General features: G+C 39.2%; 3 protein-coding genes across 3 annotated transcripts; all 3 read right to left on the bottom strand.

Annotated features, from left to right (window-relative positions):
* Positions 1-3,713: 3,713 nt before the first annotated feature.
* Positions 3,714-12,980, bottom strand: si:ch211-210p4.6 (malignant fibrous histiocytoma-amplified sequence 1 homolog). Its single transcript, XM_037789097.1, has 10 exons — positions 12,876-12,980; positions 9,821-10,685; positions 8,685-8,982; positions 8,224-8,410; positions 7,954-8,147; positions 7,234-7,733; positions 5,962-6,119; positions 5,707-5,881; positions 3,948-4,015; positions 3,714-3,852 (listed from the first exon to the last, which is right to left on the bottom strand). The coding sequence occupies exons 1-10, from the start codon at positions 12,889-12,891 to the stop codon at positions 3,809-3,811; spliced, it is 2,505 nt and encodes an 834-aa protein (XP_037645025.1). The 5' UTR covers positions 12,892-12,980; the 3' UTR covers positions 3,714-3,808.
* A 1,894-nt stretch (positions 12,981-14,874) lies between these two features.
* On the bottom strand, positions 14,875-17,301 carry LOC119477490 (guanylyl cyclase-activating protein 2-like). The gene is made up of 4 exons (XM_037751588.1): positions 16,955-17,301; positions 16,653-16,802; positions 15,741-15,852; positions 14,875-15,630 (listed from the first exon to the last, which is right to left on the bottom strand). The coding sequence occupies exons 1-4, from the start codon at positions 17,153-17,155 to the stop codon at positions 15,488-15,490; spliced, it is 606 nt and encodes a 201-aa protein (XP_037607516.1). The 5' UTR covers positions 17,156-17,301; the 3' UTR covers positions 14,875-15,487.
* Positions 17,302-19,643: 2,342 nt separating this feature from the next.
* Positions 19,644-22,428, bottom strand: LOC119477737 (guanylyl cyclase-activating protein 2-like). Its single transcript, XM_037751842.1, has 4 exons — positions 22,191-22,428; positions 21,948-22,097; positions 20,562-20,670; positions 19,644-20,391 (listed from the first exon to the last, which is right to left on the bottom strand). Exons 1-4 carry the CDS (start codon positions 22,386-22,388, stop codon positions 20,264-20,266), a joined length of 585 nt encoding a protein of 194 aa, XP_037607770.1. The 5' UTR covers positions 22,389-22,428; the 3' UTR covers positions 19,644-20,263.
* Positions 22,429-23,260: the final 832 nt, after the last annotated feature.

Raw genomic sequence — 23,260 nt, 5'->3', positions numbered from 1 at the left:
AATGCATGATCCTTATAAGTTGGACATCATTGCGAAGGTAAATAAACAGGCTTTTCAACCATGTAAAATACAATGACCATTAGCATTGTAACAACAGAGAAATAATCCACCAAACACAAGTTTCCGAACTTTGTTTTTCCAGTATATATATATATATATATTTGTCCTTTATATATAATAATTTATAAGATGTTTGTGTCATTTTTGGAAATCTTGGAGATTTCCAGTATCATTTAAAAAAAACAGTTATGAGGTTTGAACAAGTTTCAGCAGCACATCATGAGTTTAACTGATGCTGATGTAAAGTGAGTGACATTTAAAATGAATAGGAGACTTTAGTTTTTGTTTTTTTTCCTTAAGAACTTATCTTCCAACTTTCATCTTTAATAGGGTTTTCCATCATTCCTATTGGTTATGATTGTTTATCATAACATCTCACTTGCCAATGTTTTGGTGTTTAGAGATGTAGGGATGCCGAGACATCAAAACATAGACATTGGAGTCCATTAGGTTAAACAACATGAGTGGTAAGATAATCAGAATAGTTGGAAACAAACAATTTTGGAAGTGAAAACAAATGTGAGGGCACCTGAAATCTCCACTGCATCATTCGATAAGTGCAGTAGCTTAATCTGTACCAGCAAATGTAGCTGTAAAATAGTTTGGTATGAAAAATTGTGTTTTAACTTCTACATAAAATGTGATTCCGGTCATTATCAAATCTCAAATCACAGGGAGCTAGTCTTGATATTATCACACTGATCAATCTTTATTTCACACCACCAAATACCAATTATATGTAACTGCAGAGATGCATTTATTATTTACCATTGCTCTTACCCATTCTAGCACTTCTTGGTCTGGAAAAAAAGGACCCCAAGCACAGGACAAGGCTGTCTTTTTAACTGCCTTAGTGGGACACCAGGTTTAAGTAACCATACCTCACCTGTTTTTCAGCCTAATTAACAGTTATTAGATAGAACATAATAAAACTTTTGAAAACCCATCATATTATCTCAAAAATAGACTTTTCTCCACAATGGGTACTGTTTGTTACTGTGTCTTATTAATAATGTGTTATTTCCTCCGATTAAAAGCACTTGAAAAAACACATCACATTGCGTGCATGACTATTACCTCCAACAGTTGGAGTTTACGAGGAGACCATGAAGGCAGCAGTGAGCTCCCACAGAGAGGAGAGGGCTGGAGGAAAAACAGACAGAAAAACAGAGGTGCATACCAGCTATAGGGGGATATCAGCAGGCTATCAGTATCAGATTGGACTAATATCTAAAATGTCTGACCCAATATGTTTATCAACTGTGTGTGACCGGTCTGCATGTAACAGGTGTCATTTCAGATCTACATAATAACAGTAGTTTATTAATCCAGAAAGAAAATCCCTGACAGCTTTGAGAATGAAAGCTGTTAGATTTGTCCTTACAATGTGAAACAAACAAACAAAACAGTTACATTAGAGAACATGTTGACATGTTCCCAAACAAGAACTGAAACCATTAAAGAGTCATGTCAGAGATAAACCAGCAGAGGGTGACACTATACACAGGAACACTATGAGTAGTGATGATACTGACAGTATAACATACATTTTTTTTTTTTTAAATCAAGGATTCTTCCATCTGTCTTCCTGCTTTCCCCCCTTTTCTTTTCTTTCTTCAAATCTTTACTTTTTTTCTTACATTCTAATATATCCCATTGTCTTTGCATCTTTCTACCCCTCCCTGCCTCAGGGTGAGTGAAGAGCCGGGGTTGAAATTGTGCAGGGCTGCTGAGTTGATGTATTGCAGGTGTGTGTCTTGCAGCAGGTGAAACAGCTCGGCAGCAATCGGGAGACTGAATGGAGCAGCCAAGCTGTCGGCAACACACAGAGACAAACAACAGCAAAGCATCACATACCTACATTTTCCTTCCCTATAAATTGATTGTTCAGGCATCTGAGCTCATTCACTTACATTCACATTTTAAAGTAAACGTAAATCCTACTGTAACTGCTACAAATGCAGTACTGCTACTCACCCTGTCACTGTCTCCTTCTGGCCCACCACTGAAATGTTTTCACAGTAAAAGACATAAGACACAAATTTCTTCCCAAATTGTAATTTTTTCTGTCACTCCGGCCAATCACAAGGCCCGTTCCAGACGAGCCAGGCCTGCACAGAATCGATCACCAGCGATCACCGCGCAACGCATGACGGTTCGATTTTTGTCCGACTTGATCCCGACTTGCTCTGACATCATGCACACGTGGCCAACGATAACCTCACGAGATCGAGCCGGCCACAATTTTTGGAGCCAGGTGCCACAGATGCTCTCCACGGACTGCAAGACCCAGGGCATTATGTTAGTTTTGACAGCAAACACCACATGTTGTATAAAGTCCGAACCTTCTGTGTAATTATAATATTTAACGCTAGATTGTAGGATATTAAGTCTCATGTTGTGCAATGAAGGTTTCACCTGTTAACAAACATATCTTGTGTGGTTGATAATAATAATAATAATAATATGCACATTACAAAGTGCATTTTGAGGCGGACATACAAATAATAAAGGATAGAATCCAATGCCAGATACACGTACATTTCCACATATATTTACAAACAAATATAAATAAATCACAACGTGGTCTGCAAACTACAAGTAGTCTACAGATCAGATCTAACAGGATGTAACTATTCCTGTGACTTCCTGTAAATTCTTTGAAGTCTGCTGGAAACGGCTGGAAACTGTCCGACTTGACCGCGGCTTTTTGTCTCCGCCCCCTGCTGCTGCCGCCTGATCTCGTCTACTTTCCAGGCGAGATGCAGTTCATCTCCTATGAGCCTAGTGTAATCTTTGCAATTCTGCAACACAACTCCTTGGCTTATTTGATTTGCCGGTTGATTCAGTACCCCTGCATGCAAATTACCTTAAAGGTCCAGTGAGTGGGATCTGGCGGTATCTAGCGGCGAGGTGAGGAGATTACAACCAACTGAAGCCTCTACAGTGGGTCAAGCATGTTGGAAAACGCGAATGCCCATCTCTAGAGCCATCTGGAGCAGAGCCAGAGGGCAGAATGTGTGTGTACATGGGAAGTGAGTGGTGAAGCAAGAGAGAGAAGCGAGAGAGGGCGGGAGAAGTTTGGTTTGTCCATTCTGGGCTACTGTAGAAACATGGCAGAGAGGTAGGTAACGAAAGCACAACAATTCTTATTTTCAGGTGATTATACATTAAAGAAAACATACTTATTAATATTATATTCCATTTCTGCACAATAGATCCCCCTTAATGCTACACACTGTTCCTTTAAATGTTTCCTCATTTCTCTTACTTATGCCCCCCCCCCTCCCTAAGGTACAAGGAAGAGAAGCAAAGAAGAAGAAATGAAGGAAACATATTTTTGGGTAATGTGACATCCTGGCCTCAGAAGTGACGTCTCCATCAGTTGATGAGTTGACATGTAGTCAACATGTAATAGGGATATTTTTGACAGCATTTGAAAGCAACGTTAAGACAAAACGGGTACAGGACACCTGGGATTCGCTGAGCCGATGATAAAAGAATATCTGGCATCCCAGGATGTTGTGAATTCTTGACATCTGTTACAACAACACATGTTTTTATGATAATCATATCAGTGGTGCAATGAAATACAAGCAGCATTTTCTGCAACACCAAATCGACTACAAGACAAAAAATCAAGCTGCCACATAAACTTTTAACATATTTATTTATTTTCACAAGAATGACAAAATTAAGTCTGTCATAGTTGTTGCCATTGCAGAATTATGTGGTCACGTGACGTTTCTCATTTGGAGTCATCTTCGTTGGGCTGTGTCATCAAACGCCTCACTGCAACATGGGAATTGACGTGAGAACACATTGTCAATTAATTCGAAATAAAACTTTCGCCTTAACCTCACATATTGACGCAGATATTTCTTTACCTCTTGGAAAAATCAGCTCCGTCCGTCGTGTGTGGCCTCCCTGGCAAACTAGTTTCTCCTCCTTCACACTATTAAAACAGATAAAGTATGAAAGGTGGGACCATGTTGCCTTTGCTTGAGACACAAGTCAACCTGAGTCATAAATGCTACCTGTCAGCAGCTAACAAACAGTAAATTCTCAACAGTTAGCATTGAAGCCTTTAACCAAATCCTATTTGTATTGCTGACAACGGAAACAGAAGGGCATGATAGAGTCAACATTTGGTGTCTGACTGAATCAAAACACAATACATTAAATAAGCAATGAAAGTGGGAGTTAGAGGCCCCAGACAGTTGGATTCTTAACATTGCTGGCAGATGGAAATATATTTGACAATTGTCATAAAAAGTTTTTCACAAAACCTTGGATATCTTTTCAGCATTTTAAAATGTATCCCCTTTGGAAACTTTTTTTGAAAAGCTCTAGTTTCTGCCTCTTATCTATTATCATTACATTCAAGTCACAGAGCTAAGCCTTCACTTTTCTAAGATATATATTCTTGCCATCTTTCAAAAACCCAGTTTTGAAGGTATAATCCAGAATGCCATCTGGATCAAAAACATTGCATTCTCTTCACAATCAAAAACATTTTCAACCGACCTGGTTGTGACTCCTCTTTATCTAAAGATCGAAGCCAGAACTGACGTCAGTGCATCAACAAAATTATCAGGCACATTTATCTATACTTATTGTTATTTTCTATTCCCATACAGAATAAACATGTTCATATTTTTTCTTGTGTGATACAAAATAAGCATGTTGATGTGTCACGTTTAATTTTAAAGGTTCAATGTTCATTTATTGTCATTCTACAACCCAGCAATGCAAAACGAAATGCAACTTGTAGTCCCTACATGCTATACAAGAAAAAAAAACAAAACAAAACAATTTTATGGTGGAGTATAGAGGATAAGTAGATGAAGAAGCTGCTCTGTTGTCTCGTGGTACGACAGCGGATACTTCTGTATCTGTGCCAGGCGGCAGCAGCAGGGTGAACAGGCTTTTTCTGGGGTGGTTATTGTCTTTAAATATCCTTTGGGCTCTGTGCAGGCACCTCACCTCACTGATATCACTGATACTCTGTAAATGGGTACAAACAGCCCATTCTTATTCCCAGGGCATCAAATACCGGCGCTTTGTCACAACCATTGGCGTTCGACACGCGAAAGGGTGCCTTTTACAGCGGTAGGAGACGAACCGAGCTTTCCATTATCTACCATGTATACCCATCCGCGGCAACAGTAAACACACAGTGGTAATGTAGTTTAAAAAGAGAAAGAGACACACAGGGCGGGAGGGGAGGTGAATGGGTCCAACAACACAAGGCCTTCATGCAGGAGACCGCTGTTCGTGTCCCGTGACTTACGTTCCACTTTCACTTTACATTCAGCTGTTTGTTTGTGTCCCGTGTTCACAACGTCCAGTCACATTTTCACTGTAAAACATAGTAGTTTTAAGCCCAACCATGTTGTTTTTGCCTAAACCTAACTATAATGGCTAAGCAAGTGTTTTTGTTAAATTCACAACATTAAGCATGTGTTTACTGCGACCGTAAAGTGACGCAGAGGGGTCTGACAAAGCGTCAGTATGTGACGAGTTGGGATGAGAACATGTTGGGTGGTATGGCCAAAGATACTGTTCTAAATAATGTTCTGGGTTTTTGAAAGAATACCAGGGAAACGGGCATACTGTAGCTTACCCTACCTGAGGAACACTTACATGTTGTAGAAGTCAGCGTTGTGGAGCTCCTGCCAGTCCCTCCAGGTGAAGTAGTGTGGACAGCCTCTCTCTGGACAGGGTGTGTGCACCTGCTGAGTCAGTCCTGGCCACTGCCTGGACAGCACAAACAACTTGGACATCACCGCCAAGATCAGATCCCACAACTGACGAAACTCTGAGGAGAGAAAACAACGTTCTGTGCTGTGCAGAGCATTTGGACTCTTTATTATGAAAGAGTGATCGTAGATTTTTTACCCTCATCCTTCTCTGGTCTCCTGCAGCGTATCTCTATGAACGGATCTTCATCTTCATTCTTCTGTCTCACCAGAGCCAGTCTGTTTCCACAGCAGAGAAGACACTGTTCTCTCCCCACCCAGTGAGCCGGGTACAGGGAGCACGTCTTGATGATCACTCTGATGGTACATACAATAGATACAGGCAGCATATGGAAGTTTATTGGTGACAAAAGTATTGAAAAAAATAAGCAAAATTTAAATTGTTTGTTTGTATTGTACATTTATGCCTTTTTTCAACCATGGGATATGTTGAATGACGACGTTTCAACCAAAGTATATTCCATAAACACATTTCATATCAGCTCGTATCATGCTTGCAGAAACACATAATGCCACGTGGTTAACGTTGTGAAATGATTGGTTAGATTCAGACAGCAAAACTACTTAGTTAAAGTCATAACGAAACAACGTTGTGTAACAACTGTAACTACCGTAAATAAATAGCAATCTTTAGTGGACTTCCTTACGTAACAAGTACAACAACATCACGTAATAATTGTAAACTCAATGTTTATTTTTGGTTTCATACGGGACACAATCAATAGAATCCTTGGTGAAAGTCCTGTGTTTGTTTGGCTCATCCACCACCTGTCCCACCCTTAGAGGACTTTCTCGCTCTTTATACTCGTTATTACACCATGTAACTTTCAACAACGGTCGCTCCATATATTACATCACATGCTCTGCACGTCGCTTGTTGTAAAACTTCTCTGGCTCTGACCGAAAGTAAAAATGCCCATATAAAAAAAAAAAAAAAAACGTCCACATTCAACGTATCGGTTGGTGGTTTGCAGAAACGTACAATACCAAACTGTTTTCCTGGTGACTGGGCTATTGTTCCTTTACAAAAGTCTGAACTAAAGTTCAGCTGTAAGTCACGTCATGTCAATTCCAAGAGTCACATTCTCCCAGTTCAGGACATTCAGTATTTGGATCAAGAAGAAAAAAATGGGATGTGTCAGATAAAATAGGCTGCAGCTGTCATTTCAACGCGTCAGACACATATTTAATCAACATTTGCGTAAATATAAGTATTGGATCAGCTCTGTATCAACAGATACCCAATATCAAAATACTAGGATCAGGTGCGGGGCCATAAAAACTTGATTGGGACATCCCTTCTTCAGCATGTGTTAGGCCTCAAGGATATACAATACATTTTGGTGAGAAACACAGAATGTACACAAACATACACAATGTCAAATGATGAAAAGAAAGAAAGCTCTGCTACCTGTGGAAGAAGCCATGAGGAATCTCAGGAAGGAAGTACACGTGGACACTGAGGTCATCTTGCTTGTCCTCACCCCACTTGTGGCAGACTACGAGGTCGTCCTTCAGGTAGATGGGGAAGAGACAGGCTCCATCTGGATCTCTCTTGGCCTCCCCGGCAGACTCCCACTGCTTTCCGCCAGGGACGAACTCTGGTGCTTGGGGGTTCAGGTAGTTCCCGACAAAAGCGGGGAGGCAGACCTCAAAATGCTGCAGTAGGGTGAGTATTATGCCTTCCTCCCTTTTGGTCCCCACCACCTCTCCGACCAAGTCATCGTCATCCACATCCAGTTTCTCTAACTCTCGGCGCATCAAGATGCGCATGGCTGCATTGTGTAGGGTGCCTCTGCACCTCAAGTCATCCACCCAGGTGAACTTCTGTTTCACCAGAGCCCCCTCCTGCATGAGAAGGTCTCTGGAGACCCCCTCCAGCTGCTGCACCAGGTCATGTCGCACGATAGTCTGCATTCACGGAAAGAGGCGAGGAGAGTGAAAATATGGTTTGTGAACCATGTAAACATACTTACTGTAGGTAAAGGGATAAAAAGAGTTTACACATGATGGATTACCAAGATGGTTTGACTTTTTTGAGTTAAAGGGTTGTTAAAACAGGGTAGTGTATATTTGGGATCTGAAATTATATGGGTATATTTATCTAATGAAACGGAAAGCCGGTGCTGACCTTGAACATTGAGATGAGGAAGGAAGGCTGAATAAAAACTCTGTCACTGAGTACACTGATGTCTTCGTACCAAACGATCACCCCAATCCGATGCAGATATCTCAAGAGGAATTGCAAGATGGAGTGGAGACTCTCTCTGCTCATTTCAACATGGTTTAGAATTAAATCACCCAGTTCTTCAAGTAGAATAATACCTGAAAAATCAATCAATAAGAAGTTTCTTTACTGTAAATAAAGCATATCGCCCTTGGGAGTTCAAAATTGACGTACCATGTTGGGGAATTTCTTCTTGCGCCACAAGTGTATGAATGGCTTGCTCCACCGCTTCATAGCTTTTTGGTAAGATGCTCTCAGAGCACAGAAACACACTCTCTGATTGAATGCACGTCAAAATGTGACTTCTGAGTTTTGCAATATCCTCAGCCCTTGTGCAGTCAAGGGTTACAAGATCTAGAACCTAAAAGGAAGTTTAAGGGCAGCTGTGAAGGCAAGAAAACCTATACAGTGTCACAATTCATCCACTAAGGGAGTCTCATAGTGCTTTTCTTGAAATTATTTGAAAAACATAAATGTTAGTGCAGGAGAAAGTTTCTCTACTTACAAAACTACCAAAAAACGTTTTCAATACACACCTACATAGAATTTTTTTCAAACATTTTTTTAGAGGCAAGTCTGATAGAGAAAAAAATAATGACAAAGCAAACAAAAATAAGACCTCAGTTAATCAGTACCTTCAAATTGTATTCCAAAAGGCAATCCAGCTCATCTAGCTGGTCCGTAAAGAGAGAGACATCCATGTTTTCTTCCAGATTTTTCTTCAGGTGTTTTAAAACCGTCTTCCTCTTTGCCAACATAATTTCTACCTTCTCCTCAATGTCTTCCTTCTTCTCCATCACCTCCTCCTGGTCTCTGCACTGGTCGCAGTGTGTTCCCACCAGCAGGACCACTGAGTCTGGCACACGCAGCTGTATGTTGTTTATCCAGAACCACAGTTGGTCTTTGAAAGAATGTGGGTCTACAATGCTGTAGCTGATTGAAAAACCACAATCAAATAATTTTAATATGGGCTCACAACCTCTACAACCTGAAAAGATAAACAAGTGAGATAGTGATTGTGATTGTTGAGATATTTTAGTGTGGACCAAAGAGGTGGACTGACCAACAAACCAACATTGCCAAACCCAGAGCCATGCCGCTAACATGGCTGGGACTGGGAATCACTGTCTTAAAAGCAACCTGGTCTCACGGGAAGGCGTATAAACACCACAATGTTACACAGACATTTATTGTGTCATGAGTACGCATTTTAGCCGCTTTGCGTGTCATTTGTTCCCCGCGCAAACGTCTGCAAATAGGTTCAGGCAAGAAAACCACTTAGTTAGGGTAGGGGAAAATGTCATGGTTGGGTTTTAAAGGGTTAGGGTTAGGGTTAACTAAGTAAAACACATACAGACACAACTTAACACAGCTAGGGAAAACATGTCACAAACATCAATAAAATACACGTGACATTCGTCACTAAAGTAACTTACTAAAAAAGCCAGCGGTCAACAACGGTCTCGAACACGGGGTTTCCTGGTTAAAAGTCTGGTGTTTGTTGCACCCATCAACCGCCCCACCCAACCACCATAAGTAGTCTTTCTTGCTTTTTATACTACATCACTCATTCTTACAGTACAATTTATACTCAGATGCGTTTATATTTCAATCAGTACAGGATACATGGTGTACAAATGACATGCGTAAATCAAGAAAGACATACTTATCGCACGCTAAACGCTTTGCGCATTATCCTGGCATTTCCACGACTTTTCGTTCGAACAGGCTGCATAAAAGATGAGTAATCAAAATAGTTAGATTTGCTCACCTGGCTAAATCAAAAGTAAGGATAACAAGGGCCCGTGGTGTGATGAAGACATGGTGTGTCAGGTAATACTCCTCTTGCCCTGCAAAGTCCCAGAAAAGGAAACGGACTTCCTGCGCGTACAGTTGACTGATCTCGATTCCCTCAGTCCGGTCCTCCACTGCCACCGCCACGGGCTTCCCTTCCCTCAGGCTGCGGCAGAGTGTGGACTTCCCTGCCATGGAGGAGCCCAGGAACATGGTCTTGACTGTCCACCCACTGCGTGTGTTTGGGTTCTCCTCCATTTGACGGAAGTAGCTCTGGATGTCCATGACTCCTCCAGCACAGACCTCCTCTGGAGGGCACCTAAGTGGGTTGCCCATGGCCTTGCACACGGTCAGCTCACAGCTACCGTTCTGGAAGAGCTTGGACGGGAGCTCGGTAAGTTGGTTCCTCTCAACCAAAAGCTCCTTCAGTTTTGGGAGACCAACTAGTGGTTCGATGTTTTGCAGGCAGTTCTTGGAAAGGTCCAGGTGTGTGATACTGGTGCATTGGTTTATATCTGGAGGAAGCTTGGCCAAGCGATTGGTGCTGAGTTTTAGGAACTTTAACCTCCTAAGATGTGGGAAGATTCCCTCTGGAATGGCTCTGATGTTGTTCTGGTTCATGTAGAGTATCTCTAGTTTGTGCAGGTTGTGCATTTCTGGAGAAAACTCCATGATCTTGTTCCTGGAGAGATTAAGCTCCGTCAGGTGGGTGAATCTGGAGATGCCGGTGACCCGTTTCAGTTTGTTCCTCTGCAGATCCACGCTGCTAGCATGCGTTTGAAGAGCCTGAGGAAGGGACTTCAGTTTTTGTCCTGACAGGTCCAATTCCTCCCAACTGATTCCTGTGTTATGAATGAGTAGGTTTACAGTGATTTACTTAAGTAAAAGTAGTAATACCACAGTGTACAAATACTCTGTTACAAGTAAAAGTCCTGCATTTAAAATTTGACTTAAGTAAAAGTACAACAGTATTAACACCAAAATATACTTAAAATACCAAAAATAAATGTACTCATTATGCAGAATGTGTGTATATTATATTAATGGATTATAATTTATATAATACTTGGTAGCTTGTGAACTTCCCCCTGGGAGTCAATAAAGTCTCATTGATACAATAAAATCTGAACACAGAAGTTTATTTTGAAAAAAGGCTATGCATGTAACGATCAGAAACTGACACGCCATCCCTGACAAGCACAAAACTGACAAGCTGCCGTATTTGACGAGTTGGGTGTGAGAATGTCTTACAATATCATAGTTATTTATTGATCTGAGTCTGGAAGTAATTAACGTTCTCAAATAAATGTAGTGAAGTAAAAAAAAATTACAATATATAGTGGAGTAGAAGTATAAAATAGCAGAAAATGGAAATACCCACGTAAAGAACTGGTACCTCAAAATTGTACTTTTAGTTTCAATGTAGACCTACAGGACTTGAGTTGATGTACTTAGTTACTTTCAATCACTAACAGTATGCAAGATATGGACACTGTTTCAAAATGCAGGTTTACCAAGTTGTCTGGGAAAGTGTATCTCGCAAATAAAACCAGGAACAGCTATTTCTACATCAGAACATGCTCCAGGTTTAAGGGGTCTCGTGGTTTTTCTGAGAAAAGTTATCCAGATAATATGTTTTTTGGAATATCCCTTGATGTGTTGATGAGTTTGTGATCGGTCATACCAGAAACTGACACAGCAAAATTCCCTTGCATGTTCTCGTAAAAAAAATTGGTGCTGAAACCTTGGTGACGTAGTGAATGCTTACACCCTTTAATAGGCTACTCTATCAAAAAGTAAGCACAACTACAAGCCAAGTATGCCTTTCTGTAGGCCTGTGAGGCAAGAATACGTCATTATACTTTTATTAAGTATATCTCAATCAAATGATTAAGTACAAGTAGGCCTATAAGCCAAGTATACTTAGACTTTTCTGTATACTTGTCAGTATAAGTATACTTAGACTTTTCTGTATACTTGTCAGTATAAATATACTTAGACTTTTCTGTATACTTGTCAGTATAAGTATACTTGGTCTCTTTCTGTATACTTGTCAGTATCAGCCAAGTATACTTATACTTTTCTGTATACTTGTCAGTATGAGCCAAGTACACTTAGACTTTTCTGTATGCTTGTCAGTATAAGCCAAGTACACTTGGACTTTTCTGTATACTTGTCAGTATGAGCCAAATATACTTTTGTATACTTTTGTTAAGTATATCTCTGATAAGTACATCAAAAAGTAAACTGAAAGTATACTCTCTTATTTTAAGTTTAAAAGAAGTATACTAATAGCACACTTGAATAAACATCTTTTTGGTAAGGATTTCCTCTTGGTCGCTAACTGGTTAATTTATTCACAGTTCGTTCTACTTCCACATTCTACTTCTGCATCAAGTTACGCTGTCGTGAAGCAGCTACGTATTCATACACTAAACCACAGCAGGATTTTTTCTCCTAAATTCTAACTACAGTAAAAATGTAATCATGTGGCGATTACATTATTATTATTTTCAGTATCTGAATGATGGATTGCTTTCTACCAAACTTCCTGTATCTAAACACATATTGTAATGTTCTTCAAACTTAACAAAATTATTAAGCATTCTTATCAAATCATTTTTGTCATTTTGATTTTTTAATTGAATGTTGAGATAACAACAGCAGGATTTTATGATATTGAATGGTGTGACAGAGCTAATAATATAGCTTGGACTCTTTGTTTCCTCAAATGTCAGTGGTTTGTTAAAGTTCACCAGAAGTTGAACTCTACACTAAAACTCTGCACAGATTTATTGAGACTCTGATGTTGATCGTAATTCTTCTTTAATATTGTTCTCATGGTAAAAAATCACATTTTTCAAGGCATAATACCTCACTGGAAATACTTTACCTCGAGCATGATGATGTATGCATTATGGAACAATTAAGAGATCTCTCAGTATAACATGGTGCACAGACGGATATGTCAACATTCCTAACAATAATTACAAACCTCTAACAACATTTAAAGTACATGTTAGGTTGCTTACCACATCGAGAGTCCATCTTCTTTGAATATTTTCTTCATATGTGTGGCACAGTTTTCTTGTTGAGTGAGTTCTCAGGAAGCGGGTTAAGAGTGAAAAAGAGGTCAGCTGCTTAGCTCACAAGTGACGTAAACCACCACCTCCCGCCACAGTGATAGGGAAGTGAAATACAAAAATTTTCATTACTTCCCATTTTAAAGATTTAACAGTTTGCTCCAGTACATAACAAGACCAATGCCAACATGTGGATAAATCAGAATTGTGGTTTTGCTTTTACAGCATTTGTGGTATATACAGTGTGTAAACCTTTAATAGTTTTAAGAGTAGCACTTTATGTTAAGTTATCAATGATAAAGCATCAATTGAAAAAAAAAGTACAGGAATGAACAGTCGCATGGCATTTTGGTGGCCAATGGTCGGCACTGTTGCTCCACAGCAAATGGTCCAGGGTTTGAAGAAGGCTCATTCAGCTGGAAAGGTGAGGTTGTCAGAAATAGATAGACAATAATGAAATAATGATAATAATAATTATCAGCACAAGTCTAGCTTATGTAGTTAGACATAAATGCAACAACAGTAAAACAAAAGGTGAAAAAAAGGACAACAAAAGATTAATGTATTGAGCCACTAGATGGAACAACTTCACGTTTTGTAGAAGTTCTTTATGGAACATAGAACCAATGTGTTTGCAAGTTTTAGCTCCTTTACAACAAATCATTTATTAATGGTATGTAGTATGAAAATCAATTCATCAATAAGCTTATTCTTAAGACTCGATTGAGTCTGGTCTGTGAACACCAAGTCTGGATTGATTTTAGTCAAAATCCCCAATGTCCCAGCATATTACGATACCACATAATGATAATGCAATATGCTCAGCCATTGGTCAATAGGTAATGGAGGCCTGAATGATCTGAAGAATGAGAGGACACATGGTGACAAGACCCTAGATCACTTCTGATTTTACACTTTATCTTATTTGGCTGCAGTGAACCCAGTATTTGTGATGAGATCTGCTGTCTAAACTTAAAAAGATAGGTTCACATTTTTCAAGTGTATCTTAAGACAGTACTTACATGCCCATATGTACATTGAATGGGTTATTAGTTGCTGTAATCATTCCTCCTGTCAATACTGGCTGCAAAGAGATCCCTTCCTAAAGCGATTTCCCCCGTGCTTTACTTTCGTTACATCTCCTAAATTCTAACTACAGTAAAAATGTAATCATGTGGCGATAATTATTTTCAGTATCTGAATGATGGATTGCTTTCTACCAAACTTCCTGTATCTAAACACATATTGTAATGTTCTTCAAACTTAACAAAATTATTAAGCATTCTTATCAAATCATTTTTGTCATTTTGATTTTTTTAATTGAATGTTGAGATAACAACTTATTGTTTGTAAGAACTGACACATATGCGGCAGTCCTTCACTCCCTCAGCATGTCACAGTGTCATTCTTAGTACTACCACCAGATGGTGCCAAAGCAAGAAATTGTAAGTCCTACACATTGCAGCTTTTAATATCACTAATTATTTGGATATATATTGTCATAATTAGCAGAATAAAGCAGAAAAAATAAATTCAGACCATTTATGATGTGAAGTCTGAGGAAATTACTTTGATGATGTCATCAGGGTGACCTGGGCTTAAGCTTGAAGACTTCAACTTATTAACAGGGTGTGGAATTTAAAATACATGACTGTTTACCAGTCAGGAAGGGCATAACAAAGGCCTCTATGGAGTTGCATTATGGGAAGTATGGGATTGAATGGTTTTGAAGCTTGACTCATTCCAAATGAAGGATGTCTCTGCTCTATCAATTTTGACCTTCTTTGAAATCGCTCTCTTGCAAGCCTCCCAAATTGGAAGTGCAGCTCTAAATTGCCGTAGTGCCCCTTTCAACCAGCTGCTTCTGTAAATCATGTTTCCATATGAGGGTTCTTCATTTCCAATGTAGCCTTAGGAAAATTCCATACCACATCGTATGCTACAAATAACCAGTTCCATTGAGTATTTATTTAAAAAATACAAACATATATTTTAAAACGATTCATAAGATCATTTATGAACAAACACTCAGAGCAATATCAGGCCACAAAGTAAGTGATATTCTACATAATGTCTAATTTCGGCTAAAATCACATATCATATTAAAGGTATAATATGCAAAAATATCCCTAAAAAAAACAATATATAGACGATACAAAAATAATTCCTCTCATGCATCACTTATGACCCACTGGACGTCTGTGTTGGTGTCTGTATCTGCCTGTATTTTCTCTTTTCTTATTATTTTGCAGTGTCCGGGACTCTTCTCGGCACCACGTGAGGGGTGTAACCCCCAGCCAATACCACCGCTTTGTCCCGCCCCTCAGCATCCGATACCGAGGCACATGTCCCCCTTTAGCTCTGTCAGATACAACCGTCCCTGTTCGCTCTCTCTCTTACAGTGTTTTAAGAGTCAACTCAATGTTGGTTGGTTATACTGCACAGAGAAGGCATGAGGAGTCTTCTCATACACTGCTGGTGGAAGTTTTTATGATTTTCCTGTATGTCCACAATGCAGTTCCTTTCCATTTGGCAGGATCATCTGAAGATATTTAAGTCCTTCAGGAATCTTTGGCACTCATGAGTTTCCTGTCACACAAGTACCTCTGGACCCATCCGCATGGATTGACATCAAGCTGCAGGAAGTTCTGCAGCCACGGACTCCTCTGAGCCCCCTCGACGAACTCATCCAGCGTAATCTGACCTGCACCACAAGCACAGTACATTTGAAGGAATTATTCACGGCTAAATGTCGATTGCCTAAATTTTTGAGGGATTTTGTTTGAGGATTTTGTTGGTTTGCTTTCAACCTACCATCACTGTTTACATCGACCTCCTGAAAGATGCGCTCACACACCTCCTCAGCAGTGAGGTTCTGTTTTCCTGTTTCATCTGACACAGAGCCTTTCTTTATCCTATAGATTATCTGAAAGAAAATTCCAGCAATTAGTCACCTTCCCATCATCTCAACAGATTGTGTGTTTTTTTAGCCATGCTGGTGGTTGGTTGGTTGGTCCACCACTTTGGCCCAGACTCCAGACTGAAATATCTATTGGATGGATTACCATAAATGTTCACACATTCATGATCCCAAAAGGATCAATTGTTATAACTTAGGCAATCACTCAACATTTCATCTTGCGCCATCAATAGCTAAATTTGTCCAATACTTTGGTTTATGACCAAATACCTGCAAAACTAATATCATTCCCATCAGCCTCAGCTCTACTCATGTGCTATTTAGTGCTCATTAGTAATTGTTAGCATGCTAACACGCTAAACTAAGATGGCAATCATGGTAAACATTATACCTGTTAAATATCAGCACGTTAGCATTGTCATTGAACATGTAAGCATGCTGACGTTAGCATTTAGCTAAGCCACCACTGCCTAAGTACAACCTCACAGAGCTGCTAGACTGCTAGACTGTCAGTATGCAAGTTTGGTTTGCACACTCATTGCTGAAGTTGGTGAAAAATACTGTTTTCATATAAGTCCTTAAAAGTAAGGACATTATTATGATTATGATAACCAACTACAACTATGTCTATACAAACAGTTTCACATTTAACACAATACATAATATTACTTCTGGATTTGCTGCTTAAAAACATAATTAAAAACAAAAGATGGTCTTCTGAAAATCACATGAGAACTGAGGTTATACCTCAGTGGCAAACACTTGTTTTAACAAAATGTGATCTGATGATATCAACACTTTTTTACCTTAACAATCTTCCGTAGTTCATTTCTGTCTAGTCGACCGTTTTCATCGCTGTCAAACACTTTGAAAGACCACCGCAGCTTATCTTCAAGTTTTCCACGCAGGACAAGATTAAGCGCCGCCACATACTCTATAAAATCCATTGTGTTGTCCTGAAAACAGGGGGGGAAAAAATGACATGGAATGTATGCTTGGACAGATTAAGAGAAGGGATTTGTGCTTATAATTACAAAGACATATATATTGCTTGGACTTTCATTTGAAGACTGAAACATTTTACTTCAAAGCAGCTTTTTCAACTCACATGATTCATGTCGAATGCTCGGAAGATGCTGTCCATGTACTGGGATTCAGGTGTACCATTATGTACTCCAAACATCCTCTTGAACTCGTGCAGATACAAAGATCCACTCGGGCACTCCGTGATGAATGATCTGTAGAGGTCCTGGATGTTGTTCAACTCCAGTTCTTCGTCCTGTGCCTGTACTTGCTGATTTTGACCCATGCTAAATCTAATACATTATTATTTTGTATTATAAATAAATAAATAAATGCAGATGGTTTAGTAAAGCCATATCCCTAAACCTGCCTGTAACGACTAGTTCAGTGTCCACTTCATGGCTCGCTGTTGACGGTCTCTTCAACAGCTCAGGGGTCTAGAGCTGAGTGGAGGGTAATAACTGATTCATGTGATGCTTGACCCCAACCAAGAGGCTTATTTTTAGCCAAAGTCTTTGACAAGCTGAGTTTAAATCAGTAATCCACACGCCTGATCCCATTTTGAACCTTTAGCGACCCAGGGTCACAGGTACTCTCACGCTATTACTTACTAAAATGATAACTCATAATAGTGACTAGAGGTGATTTTCTTGTGTGTGGATATATGAAAATGTAATATTGGTGTATTAAATTGTTCTGCAGCTGTTGTCGGGTTATTAGTCTAGTGGCTGTTGATTTATTTCACTTGTTAAAAATCTGTAATCATCTTTCCTCTATTTTGTCAAACACTAAGTCTTTGTGGATGAGGTCTTGCTATAGTAACGTCATGCTTTATTAAGTGCTTGACCTTAACTACTCTGTTTGTTTGTTTGTTTGTGTTTCTGCTTAAGGGGATTCAGCTAAACGGAATTCAGCCATCATTAGTTTTACTATTTAAACCTATACTTTCCCTGCCGGGATGTGTCAACATGTTTTCTGTGAAAGACTAATCACTCGTTGCAACCCTGTCTCCTAGAAACTATGTTTATGTACAACTAATTTGTTTTTTTACTGTGTAATTAAAGCGTAAAAATGGAAGAGTCAACACTTTATATTACGTATTTAACGGTAACTGTTTGAAACAACAAAATGACACTGTAAATCACAGGCTGTATTAGTGTGCTCTGTAAAATGTTGACCACTTTTTTTTTCCATCTTCAGTTTTGCGTCAGTGCGTGTTACTAATCTGCTGTGTGACTGGTGAACCTGAGGTAAACCTGTAGAGCTAGAATAACTGCGTGAGTAAATCCCAGGGGTTTATGGGTCTGAGTGACAGGGAGGAGGGGGCTGCACCACTGACTGCAGCAGGTTCAGTATGGTCTCTATAGCTCATGTGATTCTAGATGGGAACAGGACGTAAAACACCTCTAAAGGCAAATTCATACTTTCTGTGTCTGCGTGTCGTCCGCGTGTCCACGAGTCCGCATGTCCACAAGTCCAGAAAAAAACATTCTAGAGATCTGCAAATTAATTCTTACCAGAAAAACTCCCATTTCAGATATCTATAATCCAATTGTTACTAGTCAAAACTTTAATCTCAGATATCCAAAATTTCAAAAAAAACATTCCAGATACCCATAATGTAATTTTGAATATCCAAAATATATTGTGACTAGTAAAATGTAATTACGGATATCCATAACTAGTCTTATGACTAGTAAAAATGCAATTTCAGATATCCACAAATGTATTGCAGTTATCTGTTCAGGATATCAACAAAGATATCAATATGTCCAAATGGCTCAATTCAGTTAGTAACAATTGTAGAATTAGATAGTAGATATCTGAAATGGGAGTTTTTATATTCATTCTGGATACCAAAAATGTATTTGTAGATGTCTGAAATTGAAAGCCCAATACACATGTATGGCAAAATTGACGTCATTTTTCCTAGAAAGGATGCTTTTGTTCCACACTCTTACACCTCTTGCTGGTTAGCCAAGAAGAAGCTTGTTTTGAAGAGAGGTTGTGTTACCCACATTTATATAATTAGCCTTTAAAGGAATACGCCAAATGGCGTTAAACTCCAGGGAAACAACATTATGGTACATTACTGCTACCAACTGATGAAATGGAGTGTGGATCATGAAATTTGCATGCATGTGTGGAATGCCAGACCGACGCGGACCCTCATTTGTAGTACTGTATGAGTGGAACTGTCCACACTGGTACTACAAGTCTGTGGATGCGGAACGCAGGAAGTGTATCTGAGGCTTAACAAAGAGTTAAGCATGCATTTCAGATAAATGTAAAAAAAAAAAAAAAGAAAAAAAATATATATAGATATATACCAGCACACATTTTTATAACTGGGAAGCAGGACATGACAATGACTTATGCTTTTTTAAAAATGTTTTTATTGAATTTGAATTGGTAGGTTTTAAAAAACTGCTTTTAAAAACAATAAAGCAATCAGGTAAAACAATATTACTTTACTGCATGGACTTTAATTCAATATGCACAATGAGGATGTAATTGTCTTCTGGTAATGCTATTATTCGCTTAAAAACAAGGCAAAAATTATCAATAGTAAAAAAACAACAACACCACAATAGAAAAGCAACCGTTGTGATCATTCACTCTTTACATAATGACACTTTATAACAAAAAGGCTGTGACTTGAGCTAGCAAGCAATATATATAGATACATTATATGGACTTTGAAACAAGCAAACAAACAAATTGTTGCTTTAATAGCATTTAAAGATAATATAATTAAAGGTGCAGTGTGCAGATGCAACCAACTGAGCTGAACTGAACTTCTCCTGCGTGCCGAGCTTGTAGGACAACTATAGTGGCCGACGTGAAAACGCCAATGGCCCTATCTAGAGCCGGTGTTTGGTATTCTGGGGTACAGTAGAAACATGGCGGCTGGGTTTGTGAAGAGGACACGCGCCCTATGTAGATATAAACAGCTCATTCTAAGGTAACGCAAACACAACGATTTGTGTTTTCAGGTGATAATTCACAAAAAAACCCCATAATATTATATTCCATTTCTGCCAATAGATCCCCCTCAATGCTACACACTGTTACTTTAAGCTTAACCAGTATCATAGTTTTAATAGTGAAAGGAGAGCATGATGTATACAATAGAAAAAGTAGTAATTATAAATGTTTCTGTGCATTTGTACTGTGTGTTATAGTCCCACATTTTAAGATTTTAAGTGCTATTCATTTATTAAAAGCCATCTGATGGCCAGTTCTGAACAGTCTGTGAATATGAAACTGCATTATGCTGACGAAGTATCCAAAGTGAATTCTAACTGTAGTTGAAAAAATATGTATTTCATACATTTTCAATGCCTGGATTGATTGTTCTCCCTTCGGGGAAAGGCCTATGTGCTTTGACATTTCAGAAGTGCGCACTCCTTCGCCGCTGCTCCAGCACCCATCCAGCAGGGTTCATGTCCAGCTTCAACATGTTGAGCACCCATGGGTCCTGCTGCGCCCCTCTAATGAACTCCTCCAGGTTAATATGACCTGTGGAACAAAAAGGTCGAAGCAGGATTAAATATTCTGATACAACAAAATATTCCGTTGATAGTTGCTCCAAAAGTGCCTTCATTCATTCATTGAATCTAATCTAATCTAATCTAATCTTATTATTAGGTATGCCATCATTAAAACATGACATGTGATTAAAAGCTTACCATCTCCATCACTATCGACGGCCAGTAATATTCGATCCACAACCTCATCTACTGTAAGCTGTGAGTCACTCACGTCCGTTTTTGAGCCTTTCTTTATCCGGAAGAGGCTCTGGATGGAAAGAAAAATAAAACATGTTGTATTTTATGTTAATAACACAGAAAATATTGTCATATCAACCACCTTTTTTAGCATGAACTACAAGTGATGATGCATACAGTCAGTAACTGAAGATTGACGTTTATATTCAACAATGATGTAACTGGATAACTTTACCACAGCATTATGTTCAATTTGTCATTATATATCTATTGACGCCTATAAATCTGGAGTTCAAAGATTGTACTGGCGCAAACCTGTATGCAAATTTATGACCTTGCATAATGTTTTGCTTTAAATGAAGAGAAATTAATCATAGAAAAGACACAGATTGACATATTGGCAGATAAAAAACACAATACCAAACTGGTAGTCGGAAAAAGAAAGCAGGTCCTTCTTTCCTTCATGTGCATATTTTAATACACAGCTTTTATCTCAATGGAAAAAAAATAGAATCCAGCAGAGAAACAAAGTGAATATTTTGGTTCAGACTTAAACCTGAGCGATCGTGGTTTAGATAATCCAGAATGCACATGTTTTCACATTCACTGTCAGACCTGAAACTAGCCACCGGATTGATGATAAAATGATGTAGCTTAGCACCAACACTGCAAGATAATTTGGAGACATCAGTATGGCCAGTAAATCAGTAAATCATTAGGGAAAAAAATAATAGTTGCCAAGAAAGAGCTTATTTTGTATCTAATTGTTCTCCAACTGTCTTCATCATTTTGAAACCATAAAACAACAGATGTTGAGGATGACTTATTTTCACTTCTGCCAGCAAAAGTGCTATTTTTAAGTTACATAACATACATAGGTAGGGTAGGGATTTGGCGTAATCAGCATAACTAATCTTGAAACCTATTTTAGTTACTATGCTTGAGTAGAGATCACAGAATGAATGTGTAGCTGACCAGTCAGAGAGACTGAGGGGAAATGACACAGAGTTGAAGGTATTTTAAAGATTCGGGGCTTTTGAGAAAACTTTCAAGTACAGTGAAGTGCTTTTGGCATTTTAGAGAGTGACAGTGAATGGGGTGAACGAGAGGATGACAAAGTCCACAGCCTGTTCTGTATTGCTGAACAGTAGGGGAAAACATTGTACCCTAGATGAAGATGTTGAAAATATCATGGAGCTGTTGTCATTTGTTGCTCAAGTTTGGACTTGAAACTAAACTCTGTAAAAGAGGAACTTCCTGTAAAATCCCCTTTTTTAAGCTCAGTATTTCAGTTGCATCCAACACCCACAAGACATTTTGTTGTAGTTGACTTATAGGATGACTTACATCGATTATTGACCATAGTTCGTCCCTGTCCACATAGCCGTTTCCGTCTTTGTCATACACCTTGAATGACCAGCGCAGTTTATGCTCCGTGTCTCCCCGGAAAACAAGGTTCAGTGCTGCCACAAACTCAAGGAAATCAATTGTATTGTCCTGAAAGGTATAGGTTGAATGAGAATATTTGGGTCACATTTTTTTGGTAAAGATGTACAGTATGCCAGGCTGTAACAGCTTTTACTCTCTCACCCCATTTCGGTCAAAAGCTCGAAACATGTTCTCCGCATAGTCAGACGCTTCCCCTGTCGGGTCCACACCGAAGAAACGCTTGAACTCGTGCAGGAAAAGTAGTCCACTTGGGCACTCCATGACAAACTTTTTATACATGTCCTGAATTGCTTTGACATCGATCTGCTCACTGTTCTCTGTATGCTGTGTCTGCCCCATGGCTGGCTGGCTGCTGATTCAACAGTCCATAGTCCTGAAGCCTTTGGGTATATACTCCGCGATGGAGTGGCAGACTTGAAATGGGCATCTCATACTCTTAGGTGTTGTTGTTTTTTTTAACCCTGTGGAATCCCAAAGCTCCAGTTTACGTATGAGACAGGCGATTAGTGTGGCCGCAGGATTACTACGGTATTATGTTAGTGGGGTTTCCTCTCTGAGTTGATTAGGTTGCAGCTAAATGTGAGTCTAGGCCAAACTTTGGCACGCATGATTCAAATTAAAGGTATGTACAATCCAATAAAGTGGCATACAGTATATTGCCACTGCTGATAGAAAACAAATAAAACACTAAATTTGAAATGACTATAAGTAATGGAAGGAAATATGACCAGGAAAGCCCGGTTTGGGCAATCAAATAAAAACTTGGCTGTAATGTCCAGTATGTCAACATAAATGTTATGTGCTTTCAGTAAATTTGCATTGCTTTTAAAGGGACAGTGTGTAAGATTTGGTGGCATCTAGTGCTGTGGTTGCAAATTGCAACCAACTGAATAACCCTCCACTCACTCCTCCCTTTTTAAAGTAACGCTGTTCATCTCGCTCAGAGGCCATCCTTACCATAATAACAATATGGTTGGCGGCTGGCGTTACCACAGTTTTGCACTCTGCGGCTCACATTACCGCAGTTTCACAAGCGTGACGGAGAACTACCGCGGCCTCAAGGTTACATAGAACCAGTGTTTGGTTTGTCCTGTTCTGGGCTACCGTAGAAACATGGCGGAGCAACACGGGGGACTCCGTGAAGAGGACCCGCTCCCTATGTAGATATGCTCATTCTAAGCTAACAAAAACACCTGATTCTTGTTTTCAGG

This window comes from Sebastes umbrosus, chromosome 2 (assembly GCF_015220745.1).
Source record: "Sebastes umbrosus isolate fSebUmb1 chromosome 2, fSebUmb1.pri, whole genome shotgun sequence".
Classification (NCBI taxonomy): Eukaryota; Metazoa; Chordata; class Actinopteri; order Perciformes; family Sebastidae; genus Sebastes; species Sebastes umbrosus.
Note: the sequence above shows the minus strand (reverse complement) of the source record. Positions and strands in the feature narration are given on the sequence as shown.